At 41.2% G+C, this 27,594-nt stretch overlaps 1 protein-coding gene across 2 annotated transcripts; it reads left to right on the plus strand.

The window, feature by feature from the left end:
- The first annotated feature begins 41 nt into the window (after window positions 1-41).
- YBX3 (Y-box binding protein 3) lies at window positions 42-27,389 on the plus strand. 2 transcript variants are annotated; one of them, XM_072799015.1, is made up of 10 exons: window positions 42-511; window positions 5,099-5,162; window positions 6,200-6,233; window positions 8,899-8,988; window positions 11,945-12,067; window positions 15,879-16,082; window positions 21,931-22,028; window positions 24,059-24,230; window positions 24,889-24,988; window positions 26,824-27,389. In XM_072799015.1, exons 1-9 carry the CDS (start codon window positions 244-246, stop codon window positions 24,952-24,954), a joined length of 1,119 nt encoding a protein of 372 aa, XP_072655116.1. In that variant the 5' UTR covers window positions 42-243; the 3' UTR covers window positions 24,955-24,988; window positions 26,824-27,389. The 2 variants fall into 2 exon arrangements, with proteins under 2 accessions (XP_072655116.1, XP_072655117.1); XM_072799016.1 differs by lacking the exon at window positions 15,879-16,082 and having other exon boundaries at window positions 43-511.
- The last annotated feature ends 205 nt before the right edge of the window (window positions 27,390-27,594 follow it).

Consider the following 27,594-nt stretch of genomic DNA (forward strand, 5'->3'; position numbering starts at 1 on the left):
TGCGCCGCCTAGAAAAACTTGTGCGGGGCCATTTTTGGGGCAGTAAGATCGAGCGAGGAGCCCAAGAGCGAGCGCGCAGCCCGAGAGCTCGAGCCGCCTCCGCCGCGAGACGCCCCCGGCCGCCGCCTGCGCCGCGCGATCCGCACCGGCCTCCCGAGAGCGAGCCCCGGAGCCGCGACCGCCAGCCGCGCTAACCGCCCACCAACCGCCACCGAGCGCCCGAGCGAGAGCAGACGAGGCGGCATGAGCGAGGCGGGCGAGGCCACCGGCACCACCAGCAGCAGCAGCAGCAGCCTCCCGCAGGCTCCGGCGGAGGCGGCCCCCGCGGCGCCCCAGGACCCCGCGCCCAAGAGCCCGGGGGGCAGCGGCGCGCCCCAGGCCGCGGCCCCGCCGCCCGCCGCGCTCGCCGCGGGAAACCCCGGTGGGGACGCGGCCCCCGCAGCCACGGGCACCGCGGCCCCCGCCTCTTCGGCCCCCGCCGGCGGTGAGGACGCGGAGAAGAAAGTTCTCGGTGAGTCCGGCGGCGGGCGGGGGCGGGGGCGGGGGCGGGGGCGGCCGAGCACGTGCGGGCAGCTGCGGTGCGGGACCCCCGGGGCCGCAGAGTGACAGTCGGGGTCCCCAGCCCGCCCTGCGGAGGCTCCCGGGCGCGCGCAGCCCTGCGCTCCTGGCTGCCCCGCGCGCGCGGCTCCCGCTCCGGCTCCGGCTCCGGCTCCGGCTCCCGCTCCGGCTCCCGCTCCCGGGTCGGCGGGCTGGGCTCCTCCTCGCCCCGGTCCCCCCGCGCGGGCACTGTCCCGCGTCCCAGGAGTGGCGAACACCTCGGCCCCAAGGGGAGAGGAGCGAGCGGCGGGCCGGGGTGGGGGGACGGACACGTGGGACGGGCACCGTCGAGCCCTCGCCTGGGGTCCGGGCGAGCAGAGCAGTGCCCTCGGGAGCAGTCGGGGGGTGGGGGGGGGGGCGGGCGCCGGGAGGGCGAGGCGGAGCAGGCTCAGGTGTCTGTCCCGGACGCCCTTCCCGCATGGGCACGGGAAAGACGCCATGCCCTGGCGGCCACATGCCGGCCGGGAGGTGTTGCAATCCCGTCCGGGAACTTGGATGTGGGTCCCACGTCCTGCGCTCCCGGTGCCCGCGGCCGCGAAGAGCCAGGCGGTGCCTTCCCACCGCGTACGCGCGTCCCTCTTCCCGGGCTGCGGGAGCGCGCCTGGCGCAGCGGCTGAAAAACCTTGGTGGGTCGGGTGCGTGCGAGTGACGCCGGTTCGAAGCCTCCTCCTCCTCTGGGACTTGCAACTTCGGGAGACACGCGGGAACCGGAGCCGCTCAGGGGTGCGGGGCGGAGCAGCAGAAAGGGTCCCTGGGGTCCCTGGGGTCCCTGTGGGTTTTGTCGCCTGTTGGAGCGCGGGGCGGGCAGAAGCAACGCCCTCGGGGAGGCGTGGAGCGGGTTTGCGAAGCAGGTGGGCGGTGAATAAACATTCTGAAGGGTGTCTAAGGCATTCACTCTTTTTTTTTTTTTTTTTTTAAATAGGAAAGTTAGGAGGTGGTGGAGGATGCTTCTGAACAATTTCCAGTACTTTGGGTGGGGCATGTTTGAGCTCTCTGAGCCTTGCCTCCCCAATTTCCTAGGAAGAAAAAGTGAAGAGAGAATGTGAACAAAGTATAAAACGATTCCATGTTCCCCACCGGGAGAGGCCTGTTTTCTTGGCTTTTGCTGAGTTCTTTGAGGAGGGCAACATGCTAAGTGGAACCTGCGTAGGTTTGGAAACAAAATTGCCCTCATTTTGCTGGACTAGAAGTTACTTAAGTCAGGTCAGTGTTGTCTTGTGAGCCTGTTTCCAACAAGTGTGTCTTGGAACACCACCAAGGGAGAGGTGGGAGAGAGACCACCTTGGGTTTTCCAGAGCAGTGTTAGGGTATATTCTTTTTTTTTTTTTTTTTAATTTTTTTTTTTAAATTTTTATTCATTTATGATAGTTACAGAGAGAGAGAGAGAGAGGCCAGAGACACAGGCAGAGGGAGAAGCAGGCTCCATGCACCGGGAGCCCGATGTGGGATTCGATCCCGGGTCTCCAGGATCGCGCCCTGGGCCAAAGGCAGGCGCCAAACCGCTGCGCCACCCAGGGATCCCGTTAGGGTATATTCTTGATGCTGACTTGTTCTTGTATACAGGAGTGTTTGCATGTTTTCACTTGATCCTTGGACCCTTCTGGATCTAAACTAAACTGGCATTTATTTATTTATTTATTTATGATTTTATTTATTTATTTATTTATGATTTTATTTATTTATTCATGAGAGACAGAAAGGCAGAGACTTGGAGGAAGCAGGCCCCATGCAGGGAGCCCTATATGGGACTCCATCCTGGGACTCCAGGATCACCCCCTGGGCAGAGGGCAGAGGCTCAGCCCCTGAGCACCCCCCCCCACCCCCACCCCGGTGCCCAGACTGCTGGATTGTAAACTGAAACGCAGGTTTCTTGAAAGATGAAGGGAGCAGATAAATTTCCTTAACATTTCCTTAACATTTCCATGGTGCTGTTAAGCCTCTACCTCATTGCAGGAGAGGATTTGGGAGGTCTTTCATCTCCCTGCTGTAACTCCAACTCTTAAATGGAGGACGACCTTCTCCATGACATTTCAATACTGCTTGTCCCTGTCCAGTGTGTCCTGCTATCTCCTCTCCTTTGCCAGACAAACACACGGGTGCCTCAGATGGGCCAGGCACAGTGCTGACTGAAATGGAATTCTGCTCTTGGGTTCTCCCATTCTCCTTCCTTCACACAACCTTTGACTTGAGTGGGTAGCCCTGGGCCAGGGGAGTAGTTGACCTAAGTGAAAGAAAACTCTCCCAAGAAGCCCGGTGGAAGCCTCCTGCTTCTACGTGGTCTTCCTCCTGCACCTTCTCACTTCCTCCTCTGAGTCTGGTTTTAAAGCAAGAGGTGTGTGTGTGAATGTTTGATCATACATCGTTGGGAATATTTGTGGAATCGGGAAATTTAAAAAAAAATACTACGTTGGGGAGTAACTTCAGCCTGGGATGAAGTTAGACTTGAAAGTAATTTTCAAGTGAAAAGGAATAAAGGGAAAAGGAGAAAAATGAGTGGGAAATGTCAGAGAGGAAGACAGAACATGAGGGACTCCTAACTCTGGGAAACGAACTAGGGGTGGTGGAAAGGGAGGTGGGTGGGGAGTGGGGGTGACTGGGTGATGGGCACTGAGGGGGGCACTTGATGGATGAGCACTGGGTGTTATTCTATATGTTGGCAAATTGAACACCAATAAAAAATAAATTTATAAAAAGTTAATTTTCAGCTTTGTTTCTGTTATATCAGTGTTGCCTTTCTAATCAAGATTATTTGTTTGACATTATCTATGTGACAATGAATCAAAGATTTCCTGTCTTTATATTTTCATTAATTTTGGGGCAAACAAACGGTGGCACAAAAAGCCTATCCTTTTTTTTTTTTTTTTTTTTTCAAAAAGCCTATCCTTTGACACACGATGAGCTACTTTATGTTGGCAAATTGTATTTAAATAAAATTAAAACAAAATAAAACCTACCCTTTGAAATAACATGTGACTTAAAAGTAAGGTTTATGGAAAATGAGTGTCTTCTGTGTACCTTTAGATCTAAAAGGTGGTGGTGTTTTTTGTTTTTTGTTTTTTGTTTTTTGTTTTTTGTTTTTCTTTCTTGACCTGCTCTGATGACAGTGGCCTAAAATTAAGATTCCAATGGTTCAGTGTCTTCAGTAGAGAGATCTTTGTTACTGGGCCATAGAGCTGGAGATTGCTCAGTCAGTGGTGGGGTGAATGATTTTGGAGGCATAACGAGTTGTTCTTATTTTTCTTCTTACAAAGAGAGCTAGAATATTTCCTTAAACATATCAGTATAGCAAAACTCAGAACTATGCCCACAACAAAGCTGTCCTAATTAATATTTTAGTCTTGAATTTAAAAACTGAATCCTTACTGTTTATCCTTGGAAGTTACAGACTTTGCATCTCTCCTAGAACATGGATTAACGTTGTTACTTTCCTTCTCTTGCTGTGCCTTTTTTTTTTTAAGGTATACTTACTGTCATATTTCCTGTTTCATTGAGTCTTTAATTGTTTTATGCATTTCCTGAACTTAGATGTAGGCCTTTCCTAGAGGTTCTGAATTTAGCACTCAGAATTGATTCAAAGGAGTCTTCTCAAATCATCCTTGATGGCTGAAATATGCATCTATGAAGTTGAGGTTATATGACTATATTATTTAGATTCTTTCTGTTGAATTCTGGTGAAGTGTGGTGTTGTACAGAGATTGTCCTATTCTTGATAGAAAGTCGAGACAATCAGGTGTAAGAGGGGGATTTTGTAAAAAAAAAAAAAAAAAAAAAATGCTGAGTTTGACTCTCCCCAACTGTGGAGATAGATAGGGTAAACAATGAAACAGAAGCCCAGATTCATCACTATGGTTTGGAAAGGCCTGTTACATCATGTCTCGGGGTGGTGAGTACAGACTGGGATTGAGACAGCATCAGTTCTATTATTACTCTTGACTCCTCTGATGGGCCCCCATCTGGCAACTAGACAAGTTACTTTATGTCTTTGTAGATTAGCTACAAAACAGTAGCTTTGTAGGAGCTGCTGTTTCACTAGTAAAGTTTGCTTAAGGTGTCAAAGTGTGAGAGTGATGTGTTAGGGTCATTGGGACTTAACCTTGTTTATCTATCTACCTTCTCTTTCACTATGACCCTTCTTTTGCACTTATAATTTTTCAGCATTAAAGCTTCATCTTAAAGAGTATTTGTGTGTGTGTGTGTGTGTGTCTTTTTCCTTTAAACAATGTTTGCCAATTTTAATTATTGCAGACTTGTATAGACTTATGACCACTGGTTATCTTATGACTTTACTGAAAAGTTTAACAAGAGAGGTTTACCCTTCTGAAAAATATTTTCCTATGAGATCTTCCCTTGTACCACGTTCTTTTCCTGTGTTTTAGAATTAAGCCTTTAATGGCTTCCTCAGGTATGTTTAGGCTTTATATAATGCTATCAAGACCTTAGTGATATGAGCTTTATCTCTTTGTAGGTCAGATACTAATTTATCTGCTTAATCTTATTTTAGCCACCAAAGTCCTTGGCACTGTCAAATGGTTCAACGTCAGAAATGGATATGGATTTATAAATCGGTATGTGTGTGTATCTCTGTACATGTTTGAAATGCATGCTTGCTTTATGGCACCAGCAGTTCATAAATCCTTTACTATGCTTTTTAAATGGCTTATGCAAGTTTATTGTTTTGTTTTGTTTTTAATTGATGGCTGGAGTAAGTTTTAAGGTTATAAGCACTGCAAACATTCTTATTTCTAAGCTACTGCTGATTAAATATTAATTAAAATACATTTCCAGAATACCGATAAGTAACGTATTTTATAGAATTCAATCATTAAAAGAAAAAAAAGGTGAGGGAGATAAATGAGAAATGGGAAGGGCCTTTGGATAATTGGGACCATATCCATGATTTCACAGATGGAGAAATGGAGTCTTAGACTGGTTAAGCAACTTTCCTAAGGTCACACAACTAGTGAGTAATTGAGCTGGATCTGTAAGGTCTGGCCCAAGTCCCATGTAGAAAGTGTAGTGTTTTCTTTAAACGACGATAACTTCTAATTGAATAGAAACAAGAACACAACTATCGGCTCTTGGGAGTATGATGATATATTGTCATTTTCTTTGCCTCTCCCCCATCCCCGTGCCTTAAAAATACTTTTAATTTCTTCCTTATCTGATTTGGTGGGGTGGGGGGGGTGAGTTAGGGCAGGATGGGGGGGTGCTGTTTTAGGTTTCAGTGTAAGGAGAGCCTAGTTCACAGCTGTGCCCTGTCCTTTTAACTGTCTTGCTTTGCTTTTACTGGGAGGGAAATCTAGGGCTCTGATTACATTCCACGTGATTTAGGAAGAGTTGAGAGGGAAGGGGATGAGAGGGACCATTTCTGTAGAATCTATACACTTGGATCTAAGCACTCTAATAATATGGAGGAGTAGGACAGCTTTGGAAGTTTTTCACAAGGACTGATTGTAGGCATCTGCATGAAGTGGAGAGGATAAACAAAAATTTGTGTTGTCTTTTTGAAGTCTTGGGATCTAAACTCATAAAACATCTGTTCTTTTGAGTTTTTCCGTATAGCCAGTACTTTTTATTTATGAACTTTTTTGTCTTCCAACAGAAATGACACCAAAGAAGATGTATTTGTACATCAGGTAAGAAGGATACTAAATGTGTTACATTTGTTCTGTAATCTCAGGTTGTCTCTTTTCCAAAATGAAGTCCTGTAAGCTATTACTCTACTCTAAACTCTTCCTGTGATTTTTATTTTGGCAAGGGATCTCACTTCCACATTCTAAGATTGGCAGATAAACTCTTCTGTCCCTTCATATTAACTGCTTTTAGGTTTGCAGTTGGGTGGAGTAATATTCCGTTCACCAGTTTCTAATTTTTAAAGCCTTGAGTCCTTAACAGGACTTTGTTTCCATGTTAGCATCTTATTTTCCTGACTTTGTGGTTCCTCCTTAACATTTGGCTGGAACTGATCTGGCTTTTGCCTGGGTGGGTTTTGGTGAAGGGCCCTCTAGCAGAGTAGTTCTGACTTGAAGTAAGTCAAGCACAGTGAAGCAGATGGTCAGGATGTGTGTGTCCAAGGCATGAGAAAATGGCCTGACTCCCAGGATGGTCCTCACTGCTATTAAAATGAGGCATAGTGAGCACCATGTCCAGGTCAAAAGGTACATATTCCCTTGGATTTGAAGGAAATGTAGAAAATGGGTACAATATGGGAAACATGGGCTTCTCTACTACCAGTGTCTCTGTCTTTCTTTAAACTCTGGCCTGGGATGCTATTTATTTCATTGTGTATCCTGGACTTGTTTCGCATTCTAGGTTAAAAAAAGAAATGCCTCCTCTTGTTCTTTTTGTATATTTATTTTTCAGCAAATTGTTTCCAATATGCGGGTAGCTCTTAGTGTAAACAGGAGAAGTCTAGAGCCAGGTACTAACACTAGGACATTTACTTGCAGAGATTTTTTTTTTTTTTTAAGATTATTTATTTATTTATTCATAGAGACACAGAGAGGGGGTGGGGGGCAGAGACACAGGCAGGGAGAAGCAGGCTCCATGCAGAGAGCCCGACATGGGACTCGATCCTGGGCCTCCAGGATCAGGCCCCGGGCTGCAGGCGGCACTAAACCGCTGCGCCATCAAGGCTCCCCTACCTGCAGAGTTCTGTCAAGCATCTGGTTTTCTGTGCTTTGGTTTCCTTATGTTTAGGGGTATGTGTGATTTTGGGGTGGGTGTGATGAGCTAGTGATAAGTTAAGATTTTGGGGTGGGTGTGATGAGCTAGTGATAGTTAAGATGAAACTCTCTAGTTGTGGTTTCTATTGTTTACGTTTCCGCTAGACTGGATATAATTCAGTTGTACCTCGATAATCCGGATAGATTTTTTTTGTTGGGATACAGAGACTTTTCAAGTCGTAACAGACTGAAAAAGAATGTTGCTTATAATAGCTAGAGGTTAATAGACCTTTTGGATTGGGAACTCTGGGTTTGTTGCCTGCCTGAGTTAAAGGACCTCACAAGTTTCGGTACCGGTGGCCAGCATCATCAGCCTGTAAGTCTGTGACCTGATTCCAGCCCCCATGAGGCTGTGTGGTGAGTCACCTCACTGTGTTGAGGCCTGCCCAGTTTCACAGGAAAAAGGGAAGGAGTCGGCAGGGAGGGGCTGTTTTTGGAATGGCTCAATGTTCTAACTGCAGCGTGTATATCCTGTCCCGAGCTGCCTTTCTTCCTCTGTGGGTGAGGTCTCTGGCCTATTGGCTCATTTTTTTCCCCTCCTCCCTCTTCCCTCCTCCTCAGAGTAAGGGAAGGGCTGGATTACACATGCCTAATCGCTTTATAAAATAAGGTTGACCTAGTTCCACAGAAACTCAGAGCCCCTTTAACTGTTTAGAGTGACCAAGGAAAGAAATGGAAATTCATTGCAGAAATTATTCTCTGCCTCACACTGACTGAGAAGGCATATCTTCAGGTGCAGGTGTCTCATGCAGCCTAATATCTTCATTCATTAACCTTTTAATGCGTCATCAGGGAATGTGTAGGGATGAGTGAGATATGAATGGTGTGATGGGGCAAATACTGAATAAATAATCATAGATAACACTGCAGGGAGATGAATTTCCCTTACCCATTCCCCATGTACTTCCAGACTGTTTCTTTAGATTTTCAGCTAAATCACTTACCAGCCGCATGTTTCCTTATCCATAAAATGGGGTGTCAAGGGGAAGAGGCCAGATTATGATTATCAGTAATGTTTCATTCCTGAGGTAATTTTGTGTATTCCCGTCAGAAATATTTATCTGACTGGCATTTTTAAATTCCCTTTTTCCATTTTTCATCATCCCTCCTCTCCTCCACATAGTTTACAATTCTTTTTGAGGTTAGCAGTTTCTCTTGTCTATAGAAACATCTCTACCTGAGATGTGTATTTGTGTGTTTCTACAAAAATTCATCAAAGCATCACCACTGCCCTACCAGTGATAGAGGTACAGTCAGAATCTTAGATACTGAATAGTTTGAGGGAACTAATAGTATCGAATATCATCCTCAGGCTGTAACAGAAGTATCAAGTAACCAAACATTCTGTTTAATCCACCTATGAAGGAGAATTATCAAAGGTAGCCTGAATCAAGAAAATGATGTGGAACAGAGATTTACAGTGTTTTTTTGTTTGTTTGTTTTGTTACTGTTTTGGAGATCCAGGTTAGTGGGAGAATGATAATGTAAAAAAGTAATAATACAGGCAAACTTGAAAGATGAAATCTGTGGCCACTGTTGATGTTGCTTCATTTAGAACTTTCTGTTCTCTTGACAGACTGCCATCAAGAAGAATAACCCACGGAAATACCTGCGCAGTGTAGGAGATGGAGAAACTGTAGAATTTGATGTGGTTGAAGGAGAGAAGGTGAGGGAATATAGTGGTGGGTCTCAAAGTGTGCAGGCACATAGTTTTCTTGCATAATAAATGGTCCCCAGCCTCTTATGAATTAACTTGCCTTTTTGATGGGAAGGAGTGACATTTAAGTAGAAAATTTTGGATTATTAAATATCATTATAAACATTCTTTGGCTTGTTATAAAAGGGCATTTTAATTTCTCATTTAATAAATGATGAACCCTTTGTATGGAGGGAGAAGATAATTTTTTAAAACTTACAGGACATATTTTATTTTGGCACCAAATGTACATTTAAACGTAGATTAAAATTTAACTTTTATAGCGGTGCCTGGGTGGCTCAGTCAGTTATTTTGTGTTTGCTTTCAGCTCAGGTCATGATCTGAGGGTCCTGTTTCAAATCCTGAGTTAGGTTCCCTGTTCAGCATGGAGTCTGCTGCTCCCTGTCACTCCCCTACTTGCGCTCTCTCTCTGTCAAATAAATAAAATCTTTAAAAAAAAATTAACTTTTATAGTATTTTTTTAAGTAATCTCTGTACCCAACATGGGGCTCAAACTCAAAACCCCAAGATTGAGTTGCATGCTCTACAAGCTGTACCAACCATACGCCCCATAACTTTCATAGTATTAAAAATAAAAGTTGCTTTGGGAAAAAGAGTTCTTTTATAAGGATAAAGTTTTCATGCTGTGGTTTGTAAGCACTTCTGGACAAATAATACACAGAAAGAATGTTTTAATCTCAATAGAAGATTCAGATTTTTGAATTTCATTTATTTGAAGATTTTATTTATTTATTTATTTATTTATTTATTTATTTATTTATTTATTTATTTATTTAATAGAAATCGTAGAGACAGAGCATGAGTTGGGTGGGAGGGCTAGAGGGAGAGAGAGAAGCAGACTCCTTCCCAAGTAGGGAGCTCCATGTGGGACTGGATCCCAGGATCCTGGGATCATGCATGACCTGAGCTGAAGGCAGATGTTTACCCTACTAAGCCACCTAGGTATTCCAAGAAGATTCAAAAATTTTTAAAAGATACATGTGTTTGAGAGAGAGCAAGTGGGATCCCTGGGTGGCGCAGGGGTTTGGCGCCTGCCTTTGGCCCAGGGCGCGATCCTGGAGACCCGGGATCGAGTCCCACGTCGGGCTCTCGGTGCATGGAGCCTGCTTCTCCCTCTGCCTATGTCTCTGCCTCTATCTCTCTGTGACTATCATAAATAAATAAAAATTAAAAAAATGTTTTAAAAAAAAAAGAGAGAGCAAGTGTACAAAGGAGCAGAGGGCAGAGAGGGAAAGAGAGAGATTGTCAAGCAGACTCCCTGCTGAGCATGGAGCCCATTGTGGGGCTCAATCTCATAATCCTGAGATTGTGTCCAGAGCCGAAATTGAGTCAGACGCTTAACTGAGCCACCCAGGCATTCAAAAAAAAAAAAAAATTCAAATTTAATATAATCATTTTGTTTTCTCTTTGGCTTTGATTTTGGAAAGCCAGAGACATCTTCAAAGACTGTGTAACAACTTTGTTCAGATGAAGAACAGCAAGGAGCTAATGGATCATCTTGAACTATATTTATAGAACTCTTTTTATGCTATTATATATTTATTCCAATATTAGTAATGCCTTTTATGCTTTTTAAAAAATCGGTAGTCTATTATAGACATCACTAAAACAATATGGAATAAAAATAAAATCATTTAAAAACCATATATGGTACAATTGCCATGGTAGCTAATTGTGGCAGCTGAGTTATACACTGAGTGAATGACTAGTTAACTACTATGCACGTGCTCTTTCCATATACATATACACCATTCCATGGTCCACATTCTGAAGAGTTTGTCAACTGTTTTGTTGAAAGAAGAAAGGTTACTACATTTAATAGGGAGATTGAAATGGTTTCTCTACCAGTGTGATCCATAGGCTGTGTTGCAAATCTGGAGTTTCACATCATCAAATGCTGATATGTAATGCTGATATGTAATGATCTCTATCATCCCATCGAACTCTTAAAATTTTGCATTGCCAAGCTCTTTTTACCTGTGTATGTTTTCAGAACTGGAGATTCTACAAATTGACGTAAAGTGTGAAATAGACTCTTTCGAATCTCTTTTGTCTGAATTGTTTATATTTTTGGAGCACTATTTATCTGTCCATCTGAGAATAAGAACGCTAAGTCTGTTTCAAGGGTAATGAGAAAGTCTAATGTGGCACTACATTAGTGGAACCTAGATCTTGGCTAAGTTAAGGACCCATCTTTTCTGTTGCTGCCAAGATGGAGAGAAGTTTTCCCTCTCAATAATAACTCAGTGCTGGACAGAGCCATTTGAGACTGTGAATCGCTATTCCCTAGTGCCTCTTAGAATCACACAGGTCTCAACGTTTTTCTTTTTATTTTTTTTAAGGACTATTTATTTGACTGAGAGAGCGTGCACCCCCACAGAAACGGGGAGTGGGGAGAGGTAGAGGGAGAAAAGGCTCCCTGCTAGGCAGGGAGCCGGAGGTGGGGCTCCATCCCAGGACTCCGGGGTCATGACCTGAGCTGAAGGCAGACTCTTAACTGACTGAGCCACCCAGGCGCCAGGTTTCAACATTTTCCTAAGAAGATAAGGCCTCAGTTATTTTCCATTGAGGAACATTCTTCCTGGTCTACTATTACTTCTTTTATAATTGTGTTACATTTACTAGTTTATGTTCTTAAAGAAGTACATCCTGCTCTTGAACTTAGTATAACCAAGCAAGAAGGAAAGGTTTAGGTTGTGTGAGCAAAGAAACTACATTTTAATCCGTACACCAAGCACCCTGCTCATCTTATTAATACCTGGGTGTGTTGTGGAGGTCACCATAGGAATTCGTGAGTACATTCTGCCTGTCTTTAACATTCTGACTGTACAAGGCTCACTTTTTTTTGGAGGTGGGGAGGGTTAGTTCAGCTTTTGTGGCCATCTTTGTTAATTTTCTTTCTCAGGGTGCAGAAGCAGCCAATGTGACTGGACCAGACGGAGTTCCTGTAGAAGGGAGCCGTTACGCTGCTGATCGGCGTCGATACAGACGTGGTTACTATGGCAGACGCCGTGGACCTCCCCGTAATGTATGCTCTCTTCCTAAACGGTGACTGAAAAAATTCTCACATCTAAATTAAGTGTACACACTTGGAGCAAGTAGATATATTTTCTCTTGGAGGCACAAAATGATTTTTCTTTTTTTTTTGATGAGAAATTTTTAGTGCCCAGCATTTATCCATAGCCAAAGGTCTCTTTGGAAACTTGCCATTCAGAAGTTGTATCAGTTTGTACAAATTTGGCTGCAAGTAACAGACAATTATCTTTTAACAAGAAGGCTTAATTAAGATAGTCTGTGCCAGGATTGTCAAAAGGGCTTTCTCTTTATTTGGCTCTTTTATCTGGCCGTAACCTAGTCATGTGGCATGCACTGGCAAAGGGGAATGGGATTTCCATGATTGGTATAAACCTGTTATTCATCTCTTGGCACTAACACTGTTGACCTCTAAGAAGATAAGTGTTTGGATGGCAAGGGAGAATGAGGAATAGCTTGGGAATAGGCAAAAAACAGTACTACCACTGAAGTATTAATTTACCTTGACTAAGTAACTATTTTATTTAGCATAGCATTTTCCCATTTTTTTTAAAATATAGAAGCAGTAAGTAATTCTCCAGATTTTTAGTTCTTTAGATTGGTTACCAAAGTGAAATGGTTTACAACCAAGACTATTGTCTGCAGCTTACTTAGAAGGCTCAATTTAAATTACTCACAAGGCATCCAAAGAGAATCCCATTTATTTGTGTTCATGAGGATCCCATTAAATTTGAGTCATTTTTTGATGTTTCTAGAATTAGTCCTTGGGATTGGCACTATAGGATAAAACTGAAGATGCTTTGTGCACACTAGATTGTGGCTGTGTTTATTATCCAAGGAAACCTTTTGAAAAATCTCACCAGAATAATATGTCTGCAGAATGAGAATGATTTATCCCTCTGCTTTGATAGGTTTGTATCTTTCTGCTTACCTTAATGCTTTCCCTCTTCATTTTGTTATCTTAACACTCTGCCCAAATTTATTTTTATCAGATACCTGATGACATCTTATTTTTCTGTTTCTGCATTTTTCTTTTCTCTTTTTAAAAAATTTTACTGGTCTATTTTATTTTTAAAAAATTAAAAAATTTTTTTAATTCCAGTTAGTTAACATACAGACAGTATTATATTGGTTTCAGATGCATTATTTCATAATACAGTGATTCAGCACTTCCATATGTCACCCAGCATTCAACATGACAGGTGCGCACTCCTTAATCCCCATCACCTATCTTACCCATCTTCCCCCTCCTATCCCCCAACCCCCATCCCCTAGTTTTGTATTTTTCTTTCCCATATAGTGGCATCCTATTCAATTTCTTTAAAAGATTTTATTTATTTATTTAGTCATGAGAGAGAGAGAGAGAGAGGTAGAGACCTAGGCAGAGGGAGTAGTAGGCTCCATGCAAGGAGCCCGCCCTATGTGGGACTCGATCCCGGATCCCGGGATCATGCCCTGAGCCAAAGGCAGATGCTCAACCACTGAGCAACCCAGGCATCCCAATCCTATTCAATTTTTAATGAAAACCTGTGCAGGGGGTGAGGAGTAGGAATGAGCTACTATAACATTTATTATACCAAGTTAACTTTTTCAAGTTCATCAGATTCATGGAACTCTAGTTATGATGGCAGTTGACCCTTGGATAACACATGTTTGAATTGCAGATATTTTTTGGTGAATATAGTACTGTAATGTAAATGTATTTCCATTATGATTTTCTTAAAAACATTATCTTTTCTGTAGCTTACTTTAGTGTAAGAATGCAGTATATCATATATATAACATAGAAACTGGGTGTTTATTGACTATGTTATTGTTAGGCTTCCAGGCAACAATAAGCTTTTTAAAAAAAATTATTTTAAACATTCTGCTTATTTATTCATGAGAGACACACAGAGAGAGAAGCAGAGACATTGGCAGAGGGAGAAGCAGGCTCCAAGCAGGGAGCCTGATGTGGGACTCGATCCGGGACTCCAGGATCACGCCCTGAGTTGAAGGTGCTAAACCGATGGTCCACCCAAGAGTCTCAACAATAGCCTTTTAGTTAAGTTTTTGAGAAGTTAGAAGTTACACATGGATTTTTGACTGCATGGGGGTTGGCATCCTGAACCTTCATATTGTTCAAGGGCCAACTATACTTTACTAGGTTAATTTAGAAGTATAAATGGTAGAAAAACTTTAGTGAGAAATTTTATTGAAAGACTTTTCTCCTTAGCTGGAAAGAGCATGTTTGGCAATGGCAGGACCATTATTCTTATTTTGTAAAACTCTTAATGGAAGATTTGGCTATATAAAACTCAAAAAAAGCAAAAAAGCCCAAAAGGAAGAATAATTTATACAGTTGGTGTATATTTTCTATGCTAATATGTTTTTATATAGTTGGAAATTGTGTCTCATACAGGTTTTATGAAATGTAGAATGGCTTGATTTTTCTGAAATTAGACTAGTCGAGGCAATAGTTGAAAGTTCTCTTTCAGAATTTAGTTGCCCATGTGGCTGGTCCTGGAGGGTTCTAAATCTTAAATATACTCACCTCCAAAATAAATGGGTTATTATTTTATTAGTTTTAAATTTATTCATTTTTGAAAACTATAATTATTTCTCTTGACTATCTTTGGTATTTGCATATCTATATCCTTTAAGATTTGAAATAAATTCCTTGAGGGATTTTTGGCTGTTTGTTTTTTAATATAAAATATTAGTATGTGATATGGTAGTTTAAATATAGGAAAAAATGTAGGTCAATAGTTTCTGCTGTTATTAAGGCCTATATTTAGAAACTGTTTCTATTACTTACTACTATAAAAGTGCAGTAAATACTTTATTCCAAAACATGTATGGAGAATCATTCCATGAATCAGTGGTTCTCAAACTTTTTGGTTTTTGGACTCATTTGTATGCTTAAATATTATTGATGACCCCAGAATTTTTTTTGTATGTTTATATCTATTATTAATACTGTATTAACAATTAGAGCAGCCATTTAAAACATATTTAATTGATTTAAAATAAGCTCCTTACACATAAACACCATTTTTATGAAAACTATGTTTTTCAATTGAGTGAGAAGAATGATGTTGCTATATATTTTTGCAAATCTCTCATACTTGGTTTGATAGAAGCCTTCTGGATTTTTATCTCTCATTCTGCATTCAGTAAGCTTAGAGGCTATTATGTCATTGTAACTTTTTGATGACCCTCCACATACCCATGAGAGAATAAGAGGGGAAAAGGCAAATAGTGTTCTAGTAGTGTTATATAAGAATGTTTGAATTCTGTATCCATCTCCCCCCAACCCTGAAAGGTTTTCAGAGACCTAGTCCATACTTTGGGAACTGCTGCAGGAAGGTAGGACTCCTAGGACAAACCTGTTGAACTCCACAAAATATTTTTTTTTCTTGCTCTGCCCTGACTTCGCCCCAGTGGATGACAAACATTGAGACACACACAGCAGGCAGAGCTAACTATTACCAGCCTTGTAGTTGTTTTTTTTTGGGGGGGTGGTTGATATGTGAGAGTCACTAATTCTAATTAGATGCTACTAAATTCATAATTGGTTGATTGCTTTTGCTTTCTGCTTTTTGATATTTTATCTGCACAGATCTACTTTGATCTCAATGTAGTTTATCCCAGGTAATCACATGATTCCCTGGGTTAAATGCATTCTGTCTGTATAATAGAAGGGATTATTCTTTTGGGGGAGTTTTTTTTTTTTTTTTTCTTTTGGTGATACTCATCCTAAGCGGTATTCTTTGGTTCTGTTCTTGCTGAAACTTCTTCTGAATCTCTGTTTCTTTGCTTGCTAGTACGCTGGGGAGGAGGAGGAGGAAGGGAGCGGCAGCAGTGAAGGATTTGACCCCCCTGCCACTGACGGGCAGTTCTCTGGGGCCCGGAGTCAGCTGCGCCGCCCCCAGTATCGCCCTCAGTACCGGAGGCGGTTCCCGCCTTACCACGTGGGACAGACCTTTGACCGTCGCTCACGGGTCTTTCCCCATCCCAACAGAATGCAGGTAAAATTGCACCTGGGACTTGTCTTCAGCAGTCCTCACCCCTCCATCCTTCCTCTGCCTCCTCTTCCTCCTCCTCCTCCAACACCAGCCGCCGGGAATCAAATCTTGCTTGTGGCTTCCTGATGCTGCAAAAGCTGAGGCAAGGCCTCGAGTGTGCTTTTTCAGAGCAGCCATTCTAGTAGCAGTACCAAAAGCATAACCACAGAAGCGTGCCTCTAGTTGGGCACCCTGGTGAACAGGGTATATTTTAAAATAGAGAGATGGATGGTTATGCATTAAGAGCTTGAACTCTGAAGTCAGCAGACCTGGATTTGAATCTTGTTTCTGCGGCTTGAATCTGTGAGCTCTCAAGATAACCAATTTAATCCTCATCCATAAATGGGGATAATAGTATGGTGCCTCTCCCATGGGTTTCTGATGATTAAATCAAAGGTGAAGATTGTAGCACACTGCCTCAGGATAGATAAAATTTCTAAGTAAAGTCCTTCATTTTATCTATCTATCTATCTATCTATCTATCTATCTATCTATCTATCTATGTCCTTCATTTAAATGAGATGGCCTTGATTATTAAGAAAACCTAATGTAGATGTGGAGATTGTTGATTAGTTATTGATTCTCCCTTTTCATTGAGAAATACCGATAGAGCCTTTGCAAACTTGACCTATAATTAATAAACTTTGTACTACCTTGGCAGCTCCAAAGAAACTTGGAAGACTTCGGATAGGATATCTTTTTTGTTATCACTAGCTACAACTTTTTCCTCTTGGTGTCCTTGGTTTTTGTTTTCTGTTTTTCCACTAAGTGTTTTGACTGAACACTATGTTCGGTCTGTTCTTTGCTACCCTTCTCCTGTCCCATCATGCATGACTATGTTCTTTCTACATTGCTGTTTGTTATTTCCCCTCCACTCTTTACCAGCTGTCCCTGACGAATGTGCTAAAAATAACGAGTAGACTTGCATATATGGAGAGATTGGGTACATGAGGCATAGTAGGTTTCTTTAGGGCAGCATTCTGGGCTTCTAGGAAGTGGAGAACAGGAAGAGTCAGTGAGGTTGTAATACACATTTATTTTTAGGGCATTAGTTGTGCTTTCCTGAAATAATCTTTCTTAGTATTTAGCCAGCACATCTATATGTATCATTTTTTTGAGAACTTGATTCTTTTTTACATTGTTTAGAATAAAGTATGTTTCATTTTAGGAATTGAAGGTTCAGAGCAAGATGATTCTTCCATGCTATGTAGAACAACATTTGCACAAGCTGGTTGAAAACTGATTTTGAGAAACATGTGCTTATTCTGATAATTGCACGGAGGTGTTCCAACTTGAGCTGAACTTCTTACCCATTCCATATGTGAAATAAAAGCTATCGTTAGATTTCCTTCAACATTTTTTCCTTACTATCTTTCTAATACATACCATGTTTGGATGTTCATTGACTAAAGAAGTCTGCTTAAGACAGTTGACTGCATCAAATGAAAATCCCTAAAACTCTTTCATATAGCTAGGCTACTTCAAAGTTGTTAGTGTAACGGCATAAAAGTATAGAGAGATCTCTAGGATGTTAAAATTATTGAAGTCAAATAGAAAAGTCTTTGCAAACATTTTCCACTACATAAAAATTGAAGATTATTGGACCAAGAGGGGAAAAAATGATAATATACAGGCCAATAGTCTTTTCCTTATATACAAAGGACATAATATAGCATGGTACATCAGTGACCAAATGACTTTTATTTTTTTAAAGATAATATTCTAGCTTAACTTTAATTTTCACTTGGTAATTAAGTAGAACTGGTTACTGAGCTAATAGCTACTATTTGCAGTCTTTGAGAAAAGAGCTATATGATGGAGAAAGGGAGTATAAATTATTTGGCTTTGACTAAGTGACAGATGTTTGAAATCAACTCTCATTCTGTCTTCTGTAGCTTTTTAAAATTGGCATGGCTTCCGTATTTTTGTTGGTGTTGTTATAAATGAAGAGATTTGATTATTTTTAAAAATTGGCGGCTTTTACTTAAGGTTGTGTGGGCAAGAAGTTGTAGAGCTTGATTTAAACTCCGTTTCTGCAGACGTTCTTCCCATCCTATCATTCTAGTAAATTCTAATCCTTCATACATGTTAATTGCTGTTTCTTTCTGCTTTTTGTGCATCAAAGTTCCCTAAGAAAGAAAGAGCTTGGCTTATTAGAGAACTCAAGGAAGGCTCCTGTGGTTGGACAGTGAGAGTGAGGCTGTAAGGGGTCAGAGATGAGATTAGGGCGAGATCTTTTTTTTTTTTTTAAGATTTATTTATTTATTCATGAGAGACCCAGAGAAAGGCAGAGACACAGGCAGAGGGAGCAACAGGCTCCTTCCAGGGAGCCTGCTATGGGACTCATTCCCAGGAGCCTGGGATCACATGAGCCAAAGGCAGACGTTCAATCACTGAGCCACCCAGGTGCCCCTAGGGCGGTATCTTAGAGCATATCCAGCCTGCCTGGTAGACTGATAAGGACTGCTGACCTACTCTAAATGTGATGAAAAGCCAGTAAAGGGATATAAACAGGGAAGACACATATTAAGGAGCTCATTGGACTATTTATGGAAGCTAGACCACAGGAGGTGAAAGTGGACGTAGGGAGACCAGCTGCTATAATCTTCCTGTGTAGAGTTAGTCATGGCATGGATGAGAATGCTAGCAGTGGAGGTGTGCTCAGTGGCCAGATTTAGAAAATATTTTAAATCTAGAAGTGACAGCATTTGATAATGGAGTGAATGTGTGGTGTGAAGAGTAAAGGATACCCCTGTGATTTCTGATTTGAACAAATACAGGAAGACTGAAGAAAGATTGGGTTTGGAGGAAAGTTGGAAATCATCTGGAGATCTTTTCTCCCTCCACCTCCTTCACATTAAATTTTATCTCCAAGTGGAGATGTGAACTAGGCAGAAAAATAAAGCACAGTTGAGAGGGAGAACATGGCTTGAGTTAGGAAGGTGTCATTTTAGATAAGGTAGTTGACAAAGTCTTTGGGGTCATATTTGAGGAGAGACCTAAATGAAATGAAGGGAGTGAGTTATTTAGGTACCAGGAAAGGCCAGGAACAGCAGACGGAATGTCAGGGACTGGCTGAAGGGAGTCCGAGGCAGAGAGATGATACTATGTCGAACTTTGGAGCCATAAGGACATAATAAAAGCCCTGGCACAGATGGTGTTAACTATAAAGTGAGTGTAGGTTGAAAAATTGATCCTAGGACTGAGTCCTGGGGCACACTGACAGTGCAAGATGAGGAAGATAAAGGACCAGATAGGGAGAATATATTTCAAAAAGGAAATGCTGCTTTAGATGCTGTTAAGCAGAGGAAGTTGAGCTGTGAATTGATTACTGGGTTTGCTAACTTGAGGTTAGGGTTCTGGTAACGGCAAAAGTCTGGTTAGAGTTAATTTAAGACAGCAAAGGACAAGGAAGAAAAGATTCTCCCTTGAGGTTTCTGTGGTGGTGCGAGTGGTTTTCATTTAGTCTGTATGTCTGTAGAAGACGTCAGAGAAATGGAGGAGGATATAGGATCAGGATCAGGGAAGGATTTTTTGTTTGCTTTGATTTTGTTTTTACATTTAGTGAGTTCTCTCCTGGCCTCCCTAACCGTTCCCTCACCAACGACTTACTCCTAAAGCCATTATAGAGGGGCAAGTCAAATATGCTATACATTCGCACACACATACACACATTTATATATGTGTAACTCATACCGTATACATGTGTGTGTATGTGTGTATGTATATATATAGGTATTAGGATGTGTATGTGTTTCTTATGTCTGTCTGTACAAATAGCCTGGAAACAGGGGCTCCTTAATAACATTGGGCATATCTGGTCTGCAATTTTTCATTTCCTAATACCATTCTCCAATAAGAAAAAACTCTTGGATAAATGGCTGATTTCAGAGCTGGGCCAGAGAAAGTACAATATGAGCCCAGAACATCTTGTTGTGCCAAAAAGCAAGAAAGTACTCAAAGAATGTTGGAGACATGTCAGAGGGACATGAGCCAGCTTGAAAGGACTCCCATTGGCCAGTAAGGATAGTAACAGATTATAACTCATTGAATAAAATAGAAAACCATGAATCTGTACAGATATAAATACAGAAATGAATATATTGAGAATTTGATGAGGAATGAAATACTTAGAGACTTTGAGAGTACTTCTCAAATTCCTCACTAATTACAAAGAGGGAGAGAGTAAATTTACAGCTGAGCAACCTTGGCAGACACCACCTTAACTACTTCTGAAAGTGAACATTGTCAGTAAGGATACAAATTGAAACCATATGCCATCCAACAGGATGCAATGAGAAGAATGCAGTGCGACTTTGGCTTCTCTGCCAAAGATGCATAAGCTAAATCATGGGGAAACCCCAAACAACCCTAAACTGAAGGATATTTTATAAAATGCCTGGCCTGTAATCTTTAAAAGTGTCACAGTCATGCAAGCCAAGTATAAAGATTGAAGAACTTTTTCAGGCAAAGAGACCGCTAAATTCAGGGTGTGCATGGTTCTGAATGGGGCTTCTGGCTGTCAAGGACATTAGTGGAACAAGTGATGTTTGAACGGGGACTGTGGATTAAGTTCTGGATTTCCAAACTTTATGTAAATTTGTGATTTTTTTTTTTAGAATTGCAAAGGACGGATGGTATTTCAGCATGTTTATATGCCTGGATGGAAATGAGGGATTAGAGAAGGGGGGGATACAGTGAAATGGGGAGGAGGGATAGGGAGTCGATGCCTTCTAGGAGGTAAGAGAGGAGTTGGCTTTGGATAGGAGCATGGACCACTCACACCCAGGGTTAGGAGAGGGGAGAAAATGACAGCAAACACGAGTACAGTACAGGGGCAGATTTTGAGTGAAGGAACGTGGAAATTCTTTGCTAGTTGCTTCTCTTTTCTTAGTGAAATACAGAGAGGCAAGGGATGTTAGTATTTTGAAAAAGAAGGTTGAGATGCAGCTGTATATAAAGAATTTCAGAGATGTCTGGTGGGTTGTCTTGTTAGTCTTTAGTCGTTTCTTTTTCTGGGGGCTCCACAGTAAACGAATTTTATACCCCCAGCTTAAAATAAACTGATCATCAAGAAAGTATAATTTGATTTCTTTAAAGATTATAATTAAATAATGCAAAGAGATGAGAGGAAGCAATCAGAGGTGAAAGTGTGGTTAAGAGGTATAGGAAAACCTTTGATATTTTTTAAAATTTATTTTTGTTTATTTATGATAGTCATACAGAGAGAGAGAGAGGCAGAGACACAGGCAGAGGGAGAAGCAGGCTCCATGCACCGGGAGCCCGACGTGGGATTCGATCCCGGGTCTCCAGGATCACGCCCTGGGCCAAAGGCAGGCGCCAAACCGCTGCGCCACCCAGGGATCCCGGGAAAACCTTTGAATGTAGAAACCATTAATGGTTGAATGGATACTCTGTAGAATTAGTGGGTCTGAGTTTGAAAAGTGGAAAAGATTCCTATTGGCTCAAATGTGTATCATTCATTTTATTTCGTTTTGCAATGTAGGGGCTTTGTTTCGTTCTGTTTTGTAAGAGATGAGTGGAACACTTCAAAAGGTTAAGTTAGTATTAAAAAATAAAATTACGTGCTCTGTGATAGGCAAAAAGACTGTTCAAATGGAAATCAGTTTTTCTTTGCTATCACTTGTGAAGATCTAAATCAGTAAACAGTTAAAGTTGACGGTTCTTGGCTTCATAACAAAGCCTCTTTTTATTTTACTTTAAAAAAAATTTCTGAATGCAACTGTGGGCTCTATGTCTCTTATATCTGGTAGTATGACATTCATTTTCAGCTCTCACTGCCTTCTTGTAGGCCGGTGAGATTGGAGAGATGAAGGAGGGAGTCCCAGAGGGGACACAGCTGCAGGGACCGGTTCATCGAAATCCAACTTACCGCCCAAGGTACCGGAGGTATGTGATGTTTTTCACTAACGACCAGTTGCAGAGCTTGTGAGCAAGAGTATAGTGGATGAGACCCTTGTGGGTTTGTTTGATGGATCTGTTATGTAACTGGAAGAAGTGGCTGCTTTGACCACATGTCTAAGTTTTGGGGGAACTCTGCAGTATGTCTTCAGATGGCCATGTGACATTTCCCCCCTACTTAACAAAATATTTAGGTATCTCTGTACCAAACTATTGTTATTTGTTAGCTCTCATATGGTATGAATTAATACTTAATTTGAAATTATATTTAATGAAATAAACAGTAAATTAGTTGATGGGTAATTCGGTAGTGGTGCTACAAATAACTGGAGGAAGAAGTGAGCACCGAGAGAGTATTTGGGATAGTGAATATTCTGATAACCAAGGCAATTTAGATGTTAAGTCAGGCTACAGATGAAGTTGTCTTTAAATTCCCACCTTCCAGTTAGTACCTGTGTCTCCTTTTGAAGGTTCCTGGATTCTTTTTTTTTTTTTTTAATTTTTATTTATTTATGGTAGTCACAGAGAGAGAGAGAGGCAGAGACATAGGCAGAGGGAGAAGCAGGCTCCATGCACCGGGAGCCCGACGTGGGATTCGATCCCGGGTCTCCAGGATCGTGCCCTGGGCCAAAGGCAGGCACTAAACCGCTGAGCCACCCAGGGATCCCGGTTCCTGGATTCTTAAGACTTAGTTCTCAGGTTTCTTCTAAGATGGACGTTAAGGAATATTTTATAATTTTTAAAAGTACTAATGGATCTGAGATAATGGTCCCTGGCATAGTAAGCCCTCAGTAAGTACGAGGCAGTAGTACACCAGTGATGTTCATATAGTTGAAGGAGTAAGTTATTTGTGCTTTATCCCTTGTGAAAGCTGAATTGGACTACAATTCTTAAGATCCTTATCTTAAGCTCTTTATATCATAAACCTCCTGTTCCTTCACCTGTTCCCTTGATGTAAATGAAAAAAGTAGACCTTCACTCCTGATTGACATTTCTTCCACATTTAGGTTGGCCACTATGGGTTTCCTGAATAGAGAGGAGGTATATTTATTTTGGGAAAGGATTGTACCACTCTGTATCCTTTATTCCTCACAAAAATTCATTCCAGTTTTAGACATAATCACTCCTTTTTTTTTTTTTTAAGATTTTTTATTTATCTATTCATGGAGTCACAGAGAGACAGAGAGAGAGGCAGAGACACAGACAGAGGGCGAAGCAGGCTCCATGGCAGAGAGCCCGAGGTGGGACTCGATCCAGGGTCTCCAGGATCACGCCCCGGGCTGCAGGTGGTGCTAAACCACGTGCCACCGGGGCTGCCCGACATAATCACTCCTAATGATCAATTACTGAGGACCTTTAAAATAAGAGACTTCATAGAAATGCTTTAATGAAAACAGAAAGGAGACAGTGGTATATGTAAATTCCAGCCCTGACAATCCCTGGCTGTGCAGTCTTTGGAAAACTACATTTTACCTTTTTCGAACTATAAAAAAGCAGCATTCCCTATGGTCCAACCAATACTTGCCCTCTCTACCACATCTCTCGGGTTTTCTCACTATAAATCCAACTCCCAGATTTAGCACTGAAATTGAAATTAAGTATTTAACACAAATGTGGCAGTGCAGGCTCTGGCACAAAGTAATGTTAGTTTTCCGCCACTTTTAACCCCCGTTGCCTCCACTAAACTGTTCATGGAGGGCAGATACCAGGCATCGCTTTTCTTTTGAAATTTTCCTGTCCTTGTTGCCTGTCAGGTGCCTGTCAGGATCATAGTGTGTCTAGTGTAGGTTTATTCACAACAAATAGGTGTTCAGATGAAGGGGGGTAAATGGTGGGAAAATAGGGCTTTTTTTGTTTGTCTTTTTAACAAAATCTCTGTTCCATTTGCTGCATTAGCCTGTGTATAATCCTGGCAATAAATACTGATCACTTGACTTAACTTAGTCTTCAAAAATAAAGATTATTCTTGAGGCCTCCTGTCCCATTGCAGTTGTTCTCTTTCATGTTCTCTGCTCTAGAGGCCCTCCTCGCCCCCGACCTGCCCCAGCTGTTGGTGAGGCTGAAGATAAAGAGAACCAACAAGCAGCCAATGGTCCAAACCAGCCATCTGCTCGCCGTGGATACCGGCGCCCATACAACTATCGGCGTCGCCCCCGCCCCCCTAATGCTCCTTCACAAGATGGCAAAGAGGTAAATCCAAACAGCCAGAGGGAATGTTGTTGCCAGGTCATCCTTAATCATCTCAGACTTTATTTAATACTTCGTCCTAAGAGTGGCTTGATAACCTGGTAACTGTCAGTTATATAGCATTCTGTATAAAGTGTTATTTATAATAACATTTATAAGTATTTTATACCTAATATTATATATTGCATATGAAAGATAATGTTTTAATATATATTCTATAATATTATATATCTAATACTAGATATATATTATGGGGAGAGAGAATAGCCTATACATAACACAAACCAAATCTTCGAATTCAGCTAAAAAGCATTCTCTGAAAGAATTATGCATACTAATAAGGATTCAGAATTAAAATGTTTAGTGCTCCCCGAACAAAGGATGGCATTTAGAGAGGTTCCTTTCTCTAACTAAGCATGTGCTGAAAGCAGTTGGGTATCGGAGACTTTTTGTTATGGAGAGTGGTGGGTGGTGTTGAGTTGCCATTTATGGGCCTTTCTTCTGTGGTACCAATTTTTGACTCCTGCTTCAGAATAGTTAATTTTGCACAGTAATTTACCTTCATAAGCAGCAAGATTCCAACTTTTGAGACCTTTTGGTCTTGAACATTCCATTGTCCTCTGAAATAATTTCTGATTTATGGTGTTGTTTCATGTTTTAGACCAAGGCAGGTGAAGTTCCATCTGAGAACCCCGCTCCAGCCACCGAGCAGAGCAGTGCTGAGTAACACCAGGCTCCCCAGGCACCTTTACCATCACCAGGTAAGAGCTCCCTAGGCCGAAGTTGATATTTTCTCTTAAGTATTGTTAACTTCTAGCCTGAACTGGTTTTGTGATTCATCTGGGCCGACCCCTCATCTCCTTTAGAATTCTGGAGAAAGAGTAGTTTTAGTGGTTAAAAATGGGATTTGACCTTATTTTTCTAGGCTTTCAGAGTGTAAACATTTGACAGTTAATGATAGTCATTTTTTTTCTAGACATAATTTTTTTTAAAGATTTTATTTATTCATGAGAGACAGAAAGGGAGAGACACAGGTAGAGGGAGAAGCAGGCTCCTCATAGGGAGCCTGATGGGGGACTTGATCCCAGGACCCACACTCTGAGCCGAAGGCAGACAGATGCTCAACCACTCAGCCACCTAGGCATCCCTTTCTAGACATAATTTGTAATACTAGTATCTCTTAAGAAAACTTTGAAGGTTTTACTTCTGTGACACCCAGTGGCCAGTTTGAACAGGAGACTGATCTACAGAATAAATTCAGAGATTGTTTTCTTCCCTTTGATAACCAGTATAATTTATTTTGAGGCAGGGCAGTATAAGTGGGAACCAAGAGGTTTATATACTCAGTGCAGGACCTGCTACTCCACACTTGCTGGGTGATACTGCAGTTTGTATCCCCTGCCTCAGCCGTGTCTGCTGCTGATAAGACAGGGATACTGCCTAGATTTACTCACTAGGGTTGTAGAGATTTAGTGAAAGAACAGGTGTGAAGAGCTTGAACAGGGCATGGTAAATTTGCTTGCCGTCTTCATTGGTGTTTCCTGCTGTCTTTTCTCAGTGTAGACCGTGGGCATTTTATGTAGGCAGAAATCAAACTAGAAAGACTGGCCCAGTTGTGAAGCCACTCTTGAAGGAATTTTGAAGTGCATAGTTGTTTTCATTCTGAGTTTTTTACCTAGTAACTTCCAGGACTTAAATTTTTTTTTTTTTAAGATTTTATTTATTTATGCATAAGAGACAGAGAGAGAGAGCGAGAGAGAGGCAGAGACACAGGCAGAGGGAGAAGCAAGCTCCATGCAGGGAGCCCGACATGGGACTCGATCCTGGGTCTCCAGGGTAAGGCCCTGGGCTGAAGGCAGCGCTAAACCGCTGAGCCACAGGGGCTTCCCCAGGACTTAAAAATATTTTTTTTTTTTTAGGACTTAAAATTTTTGAGTATTTCTTGGGTTGTTGCCCTTTTCTTTTTTTTTTTTTTTTTTTTTGCCCTTTTCATTAAATAAATAATTCGGTTTTAGTTAAAAGAGGTTGAAGATTCATAGCCTTCCATCAGGTAGACATATTTGCTGTGCTAGGAATATTGTATTTTATCTCTGGGTTGCATGGACAATATATGGCATAGAATTAAACTCCCTCTTTTAAATCTGCTTGCATTAACGGATTTAGAATTGTGTTTCCATCATTTGGCTGTAACCTTCTACTTAGTAGTATTATTTCTAGGTCTTCTAAGGAAAGAATCTAAAATGCAGAGAAACAAATATTCTACTACTTAGACTCTAACATTGGGAAAGGGCTTAATTTGGGGGTATATTCATATTAGGAGATACTGTGCAGCCACTAAAATGATATGAAGAATTATTGATTCTGTAGTATCATTTATTTGAAAAGGCTTCAGTGATGGTAATTTTCTTTCATATAATTTTATAAAGTTTATACTACCATGTACTAAATGTTCTGGTTTATAAAAATGTTTTATTAAATGTATAGTTTACAAATCTATAGATTTCTGTTTAGAGCTTCTTGAATTATATTTTTGCCTTTTTATTCTTTAACTCTTTGTCATTTTGTCATTCTAAGTTTGGTTTTAATTTTTTTCCAGGTGACCTAAAGAATTAATGACCATTAGAAAAGATAAAGCATAAAGCAGACCATGACCTTACCAACACCAAAGAAACATCCAAGCAATAATGTGGAAGACTAATAACCAAGATGTGGACATTAGAATGTTTACTATTATTCTTTATGAAACAGACAACTACAAAAGAAAAATGTCAGCCAATATTTCTAGCAAGCTGAGATCCCGGGAATGCCTGCACAAAAGACAAGAGAGCAACCTCCCCAGTTTCAGCAACCACTAGGTTTATATTTTTTTCCTGGTTTTTACTGTTTTGGTAATATGAATTGAAAAAAGAAATATTAATACCACATGGGGAGAACCCCAACCAAAGAAACCTGAAATATATAGTAAATGCTTTTTTTTCCTTTTTTGTTCATTTTGGATGCTGGTGCTAAACTTCCAAGTGTCGTGATTTAAAAAGAAATTTTATGCCCTTCTTATTTATTTCTAGGATGAGGGGAGGATAACATTTTTGCTTTCTTATGTGACTCTTTAAAAATGTGCAGTATGAAGTTCCTCAAAAATAAAATTTTTACCCTTGAAAGGAAGAGGTGTATAACTGTGGAGTATGTTTTCCTATCTTAGTATATGGTTTGTCTTTTCGCATCATTTTATTCACATAAAAAGTAAACTCAGAGCCAAATGTTGTAAAGGTGCATTTGTGCTCTTTGATAAATGCAGGCAGATGAGTTTGAGACCGTGGGATTCCTCTTGGAAGAGGGAATGAGCCAAGCGCTTGTCTGAGTTTGTCAG

The sequence above is a fragment of the Canis lupus genome, chromosome 25 (assembly GCF_048164855.1).
Source record: "Canis lupus baileyi chromosome 25, mCanLup2.hap1, whole genome shotgun sequence".
Classification (NCBI taxonomy): domain Eukaryota; kingdom Metazoa; phylum Chordata; class Mammalia; order Carnivora; family Canidae; genus Canis; species Canis lupus.